This window comes from Amphibalanus amphitrite, unplaced genomic scaffold (assembly GCF_019059575.1).
Source record: "Amphibalanus amphitrite isolate SeventyFive unplaced genomic scaffold, NRLGWU_Aamphi_draft 000021F_arrow, whole genome shotgun sequence".
NCBI classification, from domain to species: domain Eukaryota; kingdom Metazoa; phylum Arthropoda; class Thecostraca; order Balanomorpha; family Balanidae; genus Amphibalanus; species Amphibalanus amphitrite.
In genome coordinates, this window is record NW_024881517.1 from 819,997 (window position 1) to 833,260 (window position 13,264).

A 13,264-nucleotide genomic window follows, 5' to 3' on the forward strand; every position below is an offset into this window, starting at 1 on the left:
TGAACGTTCGCGAACTGTTCGTTGTTTGTTTACCAAAATTTGACCGATGACGTCACTTGTTCGTAAACACATTTGTTCGTGAACAGTTTGTTTATGTTTGTTTATTTGAAAAATTAAAAACTTCACAATTATAAATTTTTAAAATCAATTTTCAGTACGTATTTGACATCATACGCCAATGTAAATAGCGCCATCCTGTTCCTGAGCTCAAACTGCATCCAATAGACACCTTTTTTGTTGAAAAATGTTAACTTCAAAATTTGACCTTTTTTGACCCGAAAGTGACCTGACCTGAGCTAAATTCAACTCAAAATGACCTCGAATGACACAAACGACATCAAATTCGAAAGCTATGGCCTAAATGGACCATAAACATGTGTCACGTGACCGACGCATGATAAAATATTTCCGTGACCTGTGATGACCTGACCCTGACCTAGAGATTGCAATCCCGGAACGTTTTGCCAATCCCGGGATCCCGAAAGTTTTTATTTCGGGATCCTGGGATCCCGGGATCCCGGTCTTGTCACAAAAGATCGTAATGAATGATTTCCTACTGCCAGATTTTGCGTTTTTAAGCCTACCACAAACAAAGAGGCAAAGAGGCAACCAAAAGCCATCCTTAGACCATGTCCTTTGCATTAAAAACTATTGAATTTGTGAAGAAAGCGTTTCAATTTGACTAGCATTTATTCCCACTTGGCCTTTATAAAACTGTGCGTCGACCAGTGCGTTTACTGTCTCGTCATTGAGACGGGTCCCGACACCTCTACGCCTCACTCAATCTGCGTCTAAGCTACTTGTAGTTAGCACGACAGTTTATTGTTTATTGTTTATTACGCACGAAACAACCACAGGCTCCAGGCCCACTTACGGCTGCAGTCACATAACATACATGGGGCACATAAAAGATGTCCAGTTTTAAGCCATTGCTGGTAGGTCAGTCTATTGTAAAACTCGCGACCAGTGTACGCCCAAATTTGGCAGCTCCCTATTCCACAATGTTTTCAAGACGTCGCTTGGTCACTTCACCTCCTTCCGGTTCCGCTTTCATCACTAAGTTCTCTCAGACTTTGCTCCAAAGTCGCCTTGAGGGCCGAGTCACTGACTGGGAGAGCTCCACTCTGCCGTCTTCAACGTCTGAATCAGTGAGCTCTGCCGTCACTTGCGTGACATCTGTGACATTTTTCTGCGACACGAGCTCAACGACTGTCTTGATGACCTCTTTTGTTCCGGTCACGGACGGAAAAGTCGGAATCGCTGAATGATCCGTGATCCTGATGAAGATGCTGCAGCACTGATGCTGCAATTTTTGGCGTTCGGGGACCTTTTTCGTACGGATTTAAGCGGCTTATCCGCTGTGAGTGATCCCCAAGAGCTACCAACACGGTCGACTGTGGTCTGTCAAGACGGGGTGTCAGCTAAATAGTTTCTCTGCTTTATGTCACGCAGTATTATTAAAAGTTTAAACATGACTCATGCAGCGGCTGCATTCCTTTTTTGGTGGAAAACTGATTTTGTCAGGATCCCGGGATTGGTGAACATTCGAAATCGGGATCGGAATTAAAATCCCACCGGGATCCCGGGATCTCGATGCCGGGATTGCAATCTCTACCCTGACCTGAAAATCAAAGTAGGTACAAGTTTGGCAACCTCAGGGTATCTAAAGCATCTATTCACGAGTGTGTAAACCAAAAATGAGCTTGATCTGACTTGTAAGACGGCGGCCAGAGCCCAAAATGTGAACAAGCCAAAATGCTAATAATTTCTCCTTTGACCTGACCTGTGACGTCATCGCTGGCCTCAAGGTCAATGAAATTAGGTTTCGTTCGACAGTTTTTCCAGGGCTATCAGACACCGTTTGAATTTTGACGATCGGCCCAGTAGTTTCGGAGTTAGGAGGGGGGGGGGGGGCTCCGAAGTGCCCCCCCCCCCCCTGTAGGGCGTGTTATACGCAGACCCCAGTGGGGCGCGGGTTAAAATGCATAAGCCTCTTAGCTATTCTGAGAATGGAAAGTTTTTATCCCAAGGATTCGATTTAGATATTTTAGAGGTAAACATGACACAACACCAGGAATTTCATACAAACAGTGTATTGGCGTTTGCAGACAAACATCACAATTGGCTGGGCTCAGCGCTGACTTGGCACGACCTTATACGGTGCCGGCTTCAGAACGAATGAAGGATTTTTTACATCCTCCAAGAAATCGTGGGTCTCTCCCTCCGGCCAGGCGAACGAGAAGTTCTGCAGGAGTCCTGTCAGAAAGAGGAACAGCTCGGCACGCGCCATCGCCTCCCCGAGACACTGCCGCTTGCCGACTGAGAACGGCATCACGTTTCTGTCCGGCTTGAACTGTCCCTGCGCATCGACGAACCTCTCGGGCCGGAACTGAAACGGCTCGGGAAAGAGTTCGGCGCTGCAGTGCACCGAGTAGGCGTTCCCGATCACCTGTACTCCGGCCGGGAGGTGGTAGCCTCCCACGGTGACGGGCGCCGTGGTCTGGTGCGGCACCAGTACCGGCGCCACATTGGCCAGCCGCTGCGTCTCCAGGATGACGGCCTCGGTGAAGGGCAGCCGCTGCCGGTCGGCCAGTGTCGGCGGCCGCTGGCGGCCCACCTCCGAGTCCAGCTCGCCTTGCAGCCGGCGCTGCACGTCCGGCCGCTGGCAGAGGAAGCCCAGCGCCCAGCGCAGCGTGTTGGCCGTCGTGTCGTTGCCGGCGATGAAGAGGCCGCGGAGGCACATGAGCAGGTGCCAGTCGGTCATGCTCTCCGGGTGGTGGTGCTGCTCTTGCAACATGGCCTCCATGTAGTCCCGCGGCTCACCGTTCACATTCAGCTCCTTTCGATGCTCCTCCAAAGCTGGCGTAAATGCCTGACGAACCGTCTCACCGAATTCTCTTTCCTTTTTCGCCCTGTTGAATACGAACTCTGGGAGGATCGCTCTCAGCCACGGGTAGACATCCAGTATGACGAGCTTGGCCGCGTAGTTGACGCCCTCCATCATCTCCTGTATCATGTTCTGGATCTTGTGGTCGGTGATGTCCAGCTCCTCCGAGGCCATCAGCTTCCAGAGGATGTTGACCACCGCGACGTTGAGCGTTTGATCAATTTCTACGGCTCTTCCGATGTTGGGCGTCAGGAACTGATCCATGTAGCCTTTGATCTGATGGTGGATGTAGGTCTCTATCCTGGACTTGCCCATGCCGAAGTTGCGCAGGTGGTGCAGGGTGAGCCGCCGCGCGTACTGCCACAGCGCTCCCTCCGAGAAGGCCAGGCCCTGGCGGCGCACGACGAACTCGGAGAGGGCCGTGTCGGGCCGGCCGGCCACCTCGCTGCGACCGAACGCCTCGCGGATCAGGTCCGGCCTGCTGAGCACCACCTGGTGCAGCGGCCCCAGCCGCACGTGGTAGATGCCGCCGTACCGCTCCGCCCAGCGGCTGTACGACCAGTGGCCGTGACCGACGTCAAACGACAGCGCGCTGCCCACCCACGGCAACAGGGGAGGGCCTGAAAATACACAAGTGCGACTTTTTATCAGACGTTTAAAGCTGGACAAGTGCAGCTTTTGTCAGACACCATGGCACTGCTGAGGGACAACCGATCAGCCATACAGTTGTTTGCGCTCACTGCTCGGAATTAAGCTGTGCAGGCCTCTCCGTTTGCCCGGCTCTGGCCGTGAGGTGCCTACGCTAGCCGTCTGGTGGCCCGACATCCTAGACCAGCAGTGCGGCCAGCAGTTTTTTTTGGGGGGGGGGGGGGGAAGGTAAGCTCTTTCGGTCTGACGAGACCATTTCAGAGCCGGAACGATGACAGGAATTAGGGGGAGACATTGGTCTGGGCGGGCACCATAGTGAGTCGTCGGGGCTGAGCCCATCCAGAAGACACAGGACACCCAGCACTCTAACACTCACTACACCCGGCTACAGGTTTGCTCCTCTGGGACTGGGAGCTTCCCGCATGGGATAAAGTTGCCTGTCCAGCCCGGAGCAGGGGGTCGAGGCGTGGAGGAGAAGGATTTGAGTTTGACTATCCTGAGGACGGAAACAACGAAACGGTTGGCCTGAGCAGTGGACCCTGTAGGTAAAGTACTGACCGTGAGGTGCCCACGCCGGTCGTCTGGTGGTCCGCCAGCCCCACACCAGCAGTACGGCCAGCAGGAGGAGGCCCAGCAGCGGCAGCAGCGGCACGGCCATGTCGGTCGCTGCCCCTCTGCAGTCTGCCGCTGGACGGACACGTCCAACCGGCGGCTATCGGGGGCTGGCAACTGGACGGCGGATAAACAACCTCTCGGCGGAGGCCGTCCCGAGCCGTCCGTCCGGAGGCCCTGAGCCGCGCCGGCTGCGCTCCGGGGGACGTTAGCTGATAACAGGGTACGATATCGGTCAACTGGACAACTGTCGGTCAGTTAAATAACAGAGCTGACAAGTAGTGTGGTTCTTGGGCCTTTGGCTGGGCTCACTGGCGGATCCGAGGGGGGGGGGCATTTAGGGCATTTGGTGAATGTGTGCTTAAGATACACTGAAAGTACCGAGCTTGTACATATACATCGTATGGTCATGCTAGGTCACGGAAATTTTAATTCACATATGGGTCACGTGACTCATGTTTCATGGTCTATTTCAGTCATACATTTTAAACAAGTGTCGTCTGTGTCATCGAATCCATTTTCAGCTGCATAACTATAGCGAAGGTCAGGACACTATTAGATAAAAAAGGTAAAATTTTGAAGTTGATATTTTTCACACACAAAAAAAGAGTAGGTATGAGATCCAGTTTGAGCTCAGAAACATGATGGTGCTATTTGTTATGGTGTACGATGTCTTGAACGAACTGAAAAGTGAAGTTGAATTGAAAATGGTGATTTTTTGCTACGATAAGATGTAAAAGCGGATAATTTGGTCTTTTTTAATATCGGGCTTAATCTTCTACAGTAGGTAGGTACCTATGTCATCGGTGTGTACCTACCTATTCTCACATATGGTCCGTTTTTTTTTCTCGAAAAGTCAAAAATTTATTGGTTAACATTTCAAAATTAAAGTTTTTGAGATTGTAAAATGTATATGTTATCTAAGATCCTAAAGTGGTATCATTTTAAAAGTCAGACATAACAGTTTGATAACCCTGAGTATTGTGAGTCCTCTCATACAAAGAAATTGGTGCTAGTTAATAGGCTCTTGGTATTGCATCAAAATCGGCCCATTACGACGCCACTATGACATTTCCGATCGGCCCATGGTAACTACGAAGCTTTTCTTTGAACACAACGTGTTAACTTGATGAAGTCGAAGCTACTGAAAGTTTTGTCTCGATGCATCCTGCGATTTAGAAGCTAATAATTTTGCAGAAAACGGGAGAGGGACTCTGTAGCCCCTCCCCTAGTCATGCGCGGGCTACCACTATACATAGGGACGCCGTGCAGTGTGTTTCCGTAAAGTTGTAGGTACATACATTAGGTACCTAATGTTAGGTACCTAATGTTATTAGGTACCTAATGTTAGGTACCTATTAGGTACCTAATGTTAGCCCTGGCTCTGATGTATGTAAGCAATCGGCAAGTCGCGAGGAAGCAGTGGCTTATTTATCCCGGAAAATTCGTCTGGTGCTGGGTATACCATTGGGCATTGATGGCCAGTAGCGGCGGAACACCTTCAATTAAGGGGGGGGGGGCACTGGCGACTTTTGGTCCCATTCTTTCAAAGGGGATCTATTTCGTGAAAAAACAAAGGTAATTTTAATTTTTTTTTGTGATAATTTCATTAACGGTAATAAACCATAACACCAGGCATTGTATTTCCCAAGTCTACCAATATTTAGGCGACTGATATGCTTAGCTTACCTATTTAACGAATTATGCACGTAACATTACCTTTTGGCGAAACAGGCGTTAGCAAATCAGCGGTATCGAATAGGCATCAACACGACGATGAATGAACGCAATAAAACATGCGAAGACGGCGGGGTCAGAATCCAGATATTACCAATTCTCCATAATCGGTGTAATATTGCACTTAAAAGTTCACCGATTATTTCATGAACGTCGATGGTAAATGTGCTGATTCCTCTCTCGCCAGCTATAGCTGCGTCGGGGCTGTATATAGCTGTGGGCTATATAATAGCGGTCATATATATCCCACACCAATCCCTTGGTAGACAGATACTCATAGCACCTGGGTAATATCGAACATATTCGATAGCGAACATATTCAGCATATTAGAACCTTAAAAGCACTTCAGTCAGACATTATGTCAGGGCGATTGACATAACTTATCTCAATTGCACTGTGACTGATAGTGCAATACTCAGGTTCGCCTTTTCAAACAGCTGGAATTGGTTCCTTGTCTCACTATTTGCTAATTCATCACAGAAGACATTCATAGATAAACGGAGCCTTTGAACGCCGACAACACGTTGTCAAACAGCGACGCAGGATGTCGCTTTCCCTCAAAAAAGGTCTCTGCCTCGTCTTACCTACACAACTTCACCGCCCCACCAGTCTCTCGCCCGTGTCACCTCCGGTCTAACCACTCGTCCGCTCTTTTCCTGCTCTCGTTCCACGTCCGCAACCCGTCCATCTCCCGTCTTTCTGGAGCGTTTCGGTGTTTTCACTGAACCAACTGGGCGCAGTGCACGGCACGCCCCCGCGGCCGCCGCTCGCCGCTCCGAGACTCCGGCACATGTTCTATTCATGCAGCCTCCTCTCCGCACCGGGCTCAGAGAGGCATTACCTGCCGCCTTTGGAGCGTATCGGGCCTCTGTCAGCCTCCCCCGGGACCCGATCGGCGGGATCAGATGCGAGCGTCGGCCCCCAATTCGGTAACTCCCGTGCCGACGGACGCCAGGTGATCCGTATGCAGCCGTATCTTCGAGGGCGCGCATCTTCGCGTACTCCGAGATCGCTCCGAGTAGGCCGAATTGGCACACCCAGTGTCACTCGGGAGTTAGATGAGTGAGCCGGTCTGGAGTTTGACGTCGATACGGCCGCTCATCTGGAGTTGTTTGCCGGCTCGAAAGTTGACGTCCTCCGGGACACTCCTGTCGTCGCCGTGTTGTGGTCCTGAGCTGTCTCTCAGAGCCGGTCTCCCGCGCTCAGTAGCTCAGCAGGGACGAGCCGACTCGCTCGTTAGCTCAGTAGCTCAGCAGGGAGGAGTCGGGCGCTCGTTAGCTCAGTAGCTCAGCAGGGAGGAGTCGGGCGCTCGTTAGCTCAGTAGCTCAGCAGGGACGAGCCAGGCGCTCAGTAGCGAGCCAGGCGCTCAGTAGCTCAGCAGGGACGAGGCGACTCGCTCGTTAGCTCAGTAGCTCAGCAGGGAGGAGTCGGGCGCTCGTTAGCTCAGTAGCTCAGCAGGGACGAGCCAGGCGTGTAGCGCATGAAGCGGGCCAGCAGGATCCAAGAGAGGCTGGCCGTGAGGCAGATGGTGACGCCCGTCCAGCCGATCTGCAGTGACCAGCCTGCCGGACACACGCGCGCGCTGTTAAAACGCAGCAGCTCACCCCCTGGCATTTCACCGAGACAGTGAATCATCGTGAATCAAACGCCCACGGTATTGATCCAACTGCCGTTCGGTAAACACATGACCCGGCCGGTGCTCGTTCGTCTGTGGCGATATCGGTCATATACCTACCAAACGGATCGCTGGACAGCCGGTCTAAAACGGTCCGTTTGGACACGGGCAATGTCGGCCACCAGAGCCGAATATTGCCGATCGCTAATAATCGTCAACTGACCGAGGGCGGCGGACCCAGTGCGACTGTTACGGCTGAGTGGAACGTCGGTACTAAATCCAGGCGGCTCGAGGGAGCCAGAACACTGACAGAGAAGTTTCTATTCAACCCATTACCCGGCAAGCCCTGACGTTAAAAAAGTTGCATCAGGTTGTCCGTGCATCGTAAATTGTATCAATTCATCCCACAAGCGTTCCACTAACCACAGGCGACCTGAGCAGGCCAGACGGCGCCCCGGTCGGCCTCTCCGAGCTGCCGGGTCCCCTCACCAGGCGGCGCGGCCGGCTCCCTCCCCGGCCCAGAGCTGAGACAAATGGCACCTCTCCGGACCAGCCGCGCCACACCGGCGGCGCACAGCCCGCTCACCTGGCTGGAACGTGCGGCTGTTGTAAAACTCGTGCGTGATCTGCGAGTCCAGCACCCCGCAGTCGCGCTTCGTTTTGCGCTTGAAGTGAATTATTGAGAAGCTGAAGGTGGAGAAAATGGCTGAAACAGACGGTGGTCGGTTAGCTGACGGCACTCCAAATCGGAACGAACTGACCCCGGAACCGCCACTTTCCGAGCTAACTCAATGTCGTAAAATGACCAGTTGCAGGTGGCAGCCTGAATCGGTGATACCTGAATCGGTGATACCTGAAGCCAAGGTCCGAGCGAAAGCTAATAAAACTTCCAATTGCCCTCGGAGGTAATGATTGGTTGAAGCCATCAAACGAATAACAAATAGCTTTTTTCAATTATGTCTAATAAGACCATGCATGGTTGATATTTTATGATTTCAATAAATCTTTAGGCAGCAACGACATTCTAGAATGGCAGATTTGTCAAACCATCTGGTTCTGACCAGGCCCAGGGTCCATCTCTTCGTTGTGCTATGTTTTCGATATGCATTTCATATATCGCAGCTTCTCAATAGGTACCTACCTACTAATGCGGTCTGAATATTGCAACATTACCGCGATCATTCATTGTGGTAGATACTTGCTTGCGTACATAAACGGTACATATTTGTGTGTATGCGTTTAACGTTCGAATGACTGCTGTTACTTCCCAGTGATCTGAACCTGGCGCTGTGAACTGAACCTGTGGCAGGATGCCAGCACGTGCTGGCCCGACACCGTTGACACTGTCATAACTGCCACACAAATCAGCTGTCATCGGATGGAGCCAATCTCCGGCCCGCACAGGGGCTTCAGAACGATCGGGGCTCCTCTGAATTCCGTCTCTTTAGAGAATTACTGCTGCACTATGTTGATAACGAGAATATCATGCCTTCATGTATACGTACATACATACAATGCTAGTCGTCCTTGCGTCTTGCTAAAATGTTCCCGGTCATTGCCTGCCCTGTTGTCACTACTGAACGGCTATATTTGGCCCGATGATCTGACAGGTGAGCATTCTGACTTTAAGTGATCATTAGCTTACAAATTTTACGAATGTAAAACATTTTTCTCAATGTAAAATATCACGTCGAATAAGGCATAGGTTGGTAAAAAAAAAAAACGGCTGGCTGGTCGCCATCTCATTACAACGCTTTTGATAGAAACCCCACCCCCTGCGCACCCTCGCATCCCCATCATCAGTCATTTATGAATTACGAGCGGCTTCTAGAAGACTGCCCGTTCCTATTTTCGCCGTCCTAGGAACCGGCCGTCTGAGGAGGTCGGCGCGCGCATACGCCGGCTCCATTACCTCTTAAATGAAACATCGCCTACCCACGACAGACGATCCTTTGTCACCGCCCCATGTCGAGCCCCCAGCCTCACGACCCGCGCAACTGGGGAGATGCACTGCCGCACCGGGCGGAACAGGCAGCATGAGCCCGCAGTTCCGCGACCAGCAGGCCGCAGAGCTATGGATGTGCTACCAAGCTGGGCGGAGCAGGCAGCCCGAGTCCGCAGTTCCGCGACCCACAGAACTGGGGGCTGCAACCGAGCTGGACGGACAGGCAGCGCGCTGCATTGTCAGAGCTGTGGGTTCCATGCTGCTGGAGATGCCACAGAAGCGGGCACCTCAGAGGTGCGCGCTGGAAGAGGCGGACCGTCGTCGGTAGGAAGGAGCGGGTTGGAGTAGCGGAACATGTCGGGCGTCGGGACCGAGTCGCGGCCATCCGTCCGTCCGCTAATGACTCCGATAAAGGACTGGTGGCGGCCGCCGGCCGGTGTCGACCCGTGATCGACCTGCGGTGGCGGCTCGCGCGCGTGGGAGGGGAGGGGACCGTGAGCCGGGTGTCACGCCGTGCCAGCCGGTCGCCGGCGTCGGCAAGGTCGCACCTGCCCCCGCCAGCCCCGCCAACCCCACCGACTGTCTCCCGAGCCCGGCGAAAACGACTCTATCGACCCTCTGTGAGCTCTGAAAATGGACAACAGCGATGGGCGCAGCGGCTTCCAACGGCGCTGCTCCGCTATATTTAGACCTTAGAACTCATTCAGCGCTCTTTTGGCCCAAATTTAGTGCGCAAAGATAATGCTCTCAAGTATAGTGTTAGAGCCTAATACCTACATGAAGACGATCTGGACGGACAAAGCTATGCATGTGCATTCCTGTTCTTTTCTCCTTTTTTCGAGAATAAGAATCATTTTGGTGAAACGCTTGAACGAAGTGTCATGAATTTGAGATTCTTGTTAATTGTAAGTCAGCTTAAATACCACAAGCACCTACGTACATAATGCATAGGGGAAGGTGGGGTAAGACGGACCAGCTAAGGTTTGAGGCCGCATATCTTGCTACACTGCTCTCGTAATTCATATTATTTATAGTCTTCGGAATGCTCAATCCTTCCTCTGTTGATATGTGTAAAGACTAAATTTCAAATTAAAGACATCTAGGTGGTGGATGCTCTTAAAGAGGGACATGTCAAAAACTCAGACAAGAAAAAACGTGGGGTAAGACGGACCACCCAGCAGTGCCTGCTATCCGTTCATGTGTGTTACACTTCTGCTCTGTACTCTTGTAAGAAAAAGTAACCAGAATGGTAAAATAACAAAATGAGCCTTTATTCTTTACTCATGTGTGATGGAAGTGCAGCTAAAAGCTGGGAACATGTGTGTTGATTGTCGTTTGGCATGAATGCATGCTAACTGAGCACTTGGATGCATGGCTCACATGCAACAAAGACTCCTTCCTGAAAAATTAGCTTACTTAAAGGGACCCTCCCACCTTCAAAAAAGTTAATGAATTGGCATGAAAGTGATGTCGCTCGGTTCAGAAAGAGCGAAAACGAATATGTACCAAATTTCATCGAAAAATATTCACCGATTTTCAAGATATTAGACTTTTACTTTTGTTTACTTTTTGGGATCTCCGCTGTTCCTAGCGACTTTATTTGAAAGTGCGGCATTTGTTGCGCGCAAAGCAGCATATACCACCGCGTGCTACCAAACGTTTTAGTAAAAGATTTAAAAACTGTTAGACCTCCGCTGACGTCACAAATTCTAAGGGGGCATACCAATGCATTAGCCCCTTAGAATCCGAAAACTGCAAGTTTGAAATTCCATATCTCCGAATTAAAGCATTTTTCGATGTTGTGAGTGCCCAAACCGGTATTTTCAGGCCATGGCCACCAATTTGGCTATCTCAACTCAAAACTAATGTTAAGGTGGGATGGTCACTTTAAACTTGTGTCAATGTTTTGGAAAAGAACTTTCCATATGCAGGGTACAATGGACCACCACAGGGTAAGATGGACCACAGTGGTCCGTCTTGCCCCAAATCTAAATTCTGTCATTATCATGACGTATATGTCAAATAGCCCAACATTGCAAAACCTTGCCTTTCCTAAAGTGTGACTATAACTAAGTTTATAACTTTGTTCTTCACAGTTAAGTGCAAAATAGAAACTAATCATGCAAGAAAGGCGCCGTAATTGAATCACCCGTAGACCTCTTATATTAGATCGGTTTGACGAAAAACAACATTTTTTCTCAATAACTCAAAACTAGCTATGCATCCTAGCAGCATGAGCTCAAGGTGGCCATTGTTACGAAGGAAAACAAACATAGTGAGTGCATAAAGCAGTAGATACCAGCAGCGGTTCAGCCGGGAGGGCTGGTGGTCCGTCTTGCCCCGCTGGGCCGTCTTACCCCACCTTCCCCTACTGCCGTTAACTGTGATTGCCTCGTTTCTAAGCGCATGGTTCCCACAGGAATGTGTGTCGCGTATACTGACGACATTTATTTCCCGAAAGTGATATTAAATATGCATTTTGAATGTCTCATCGCACTGGGTGAGCATTCCTTCCAAAGCGATGGTTAGTACCACCTTAAAGGTTAAAGAATGCTGGATCACGCTTAGCAATGATCACGCTGTATAACTGTGCAAGGTGCATAGTCAAAGGGAAGATTGCATTGAAACTTGAAAGTAACTACGGATGATGACAAAGTTCACGATACAAGTACCGGGCGATCATTAACATCAAACATACCAGAGTGACAGGACTTTCTCAGACGCCCACTTAGTGCGCGGTGAGCTACCGTCCGACGCACAAGACACCCACACACATACACATCAGGACGGACATGCCTTCGGAGGTGACGAGCGACGGCTGACCGGGCTGACCGGCCATCAGACACACAACTGACCGGCCATTAGACACACAACTGACCGGCCATCAGACACACAACTGACCGGCCATCAGACACACAACTGACCTGTCATCTGTCACCCGTACTGAATGTACATAGACGACAGGCCCATGTTGTGCCAATTTTAGCAGACCCTCGCGCATTAGACGACCAGGACTGACCTGCCACAAGACCCTTACGGCTCACAGCTGCCAACTGCCGCTCCATCAGACCCTCGCGCCGCTGCCGGCCCGGACTGACCTGCCATGAGGTACATGAAGCCGGTGATGAGCACAGCCGAGTTCTGCTTCTGCAGCACGCCAAACAGTCCGACCAGGGCCGAGGCCACCAGCAGGATCAGGCTCACCAGCGCGCACGAGATGCTCAGGTTCTGCATCCCTGGAAAAGAGACCAATACGTGGTTGGCGTTTTTACTGGACGTCTTCCTCGATAAACTGTGGAAATGGAATTAACGAACACGAGTTTTTGCATAGTTTTCACACAGATCATATTCAGGCACCCCGCACCGTGTCAGAATCATACACCTTATATACGGCATACGCACAAATCCGTCTTTACATACGCCATTCATAAAACATTTATTACCTCCTTTTTACCGTGGCAAAACACTGCATTGTTCATCGGCGTTCAGATAACGAGCATTGGGCCCTATAAGCCCGCTGGCGATTTCGACAAAGTCGTACCGTCATAACAACACCTAACTGCTGGCTATTGGTCAGTGGCTTTAACCCTCGCCGGCACAGGCCATTTTGCGTCCTTCGACGGCACAAGGGGGGGGGGGGTTGGTACGACCCCCCCTCGCGTTTGGCCCCTGATCGAGCTAGAGCTTTGCGGAAAAAACGAGCGTGTTGCCCGTCACGAGAGGAAGCCAATGATACCCAATTTTAAGGTCCTAGGTCATCGGGTGACCTTCCAGGTCAGGTCAATGACCCGAAAGCGGGAAAATCGGGACCTGTTAGAA

At 51.0% G+C, this 13,264-nt stretch overlaps 2 protein-coding genes across 3 annotated transcripts in view; both read right to left on the reverse strand.

Annotated features, from left to right (window-relative positions):
- Positions 1-2,077: 2,077 nt before the first annotated feature.
- Positions 2,078-4,342, reverse strand: LOC122390973 (cytochrome P450 2J4-like). The gene is made up of 2 exons (XM_043384451.1): positions 4,094-4,342; positions 2,078-3,507 (listed from the first exon to the last, which is right to left on the reverse strand). The coding sequence occupies exons 1-2, from the start codon at positions 4,191-4,193 to the stop codon at positions 2,132-2,134; spliced, it is 1,476 nt and encodes a 491-aa protein (XP_043240386.1). The 5' UTR covers positions 4,194-4,342; the 3' UTR covers positions 2,078-2,131.
- Positions 4,343-5,735: 1,393 nt separating this feature from the next.
- The window catches only part of LOC122390979, a 37,096-nt gene continuing 29,567 nt past the window's right edge, over positions 5,736-13,264 (reverse strand). For both annotated transcript variants that reach the window (XM_043384476.1, XM_043384465.1), the window contains exons 4-6: positions 12,544-12,681; positions 8,087-8,206; positions 5,736-7,447 (exon numbers count right to left, since the gene is read on the reverse strand). In XM_043384476.1, coding sequence (XP_043240411.1) covers positions 7,329-7,447; positions 8,087-8,206; positions 12,544-12,681 — 377 coding nt within the window. In that variant the 3' untranslated portion in view covers positions 5,736-7,328. The remainder of the gene's footprint in view (positions 7,448-8,086; positions 8,207-12,543; positions 12,682-13,264) is intronic.

Excerpts from the sequence above, each read along its gene's own strand:
- LOC122390973 (XM_043384451.1), bottom strand. The coding sequence starts at position 4,193 with ATGGCCGTGCCGCTGCTGCCGCTGCTGGGCCTCCTCCTGCTGGCCGTA. Across the intron at positions 3,508-4,093 it reads ACCGGCGTGGGCACCTCACG|GCCCTCCCCTGTTGCCGTGG; the intron begins GTCAGTACTTTA and ends GTGTATTTTCAG.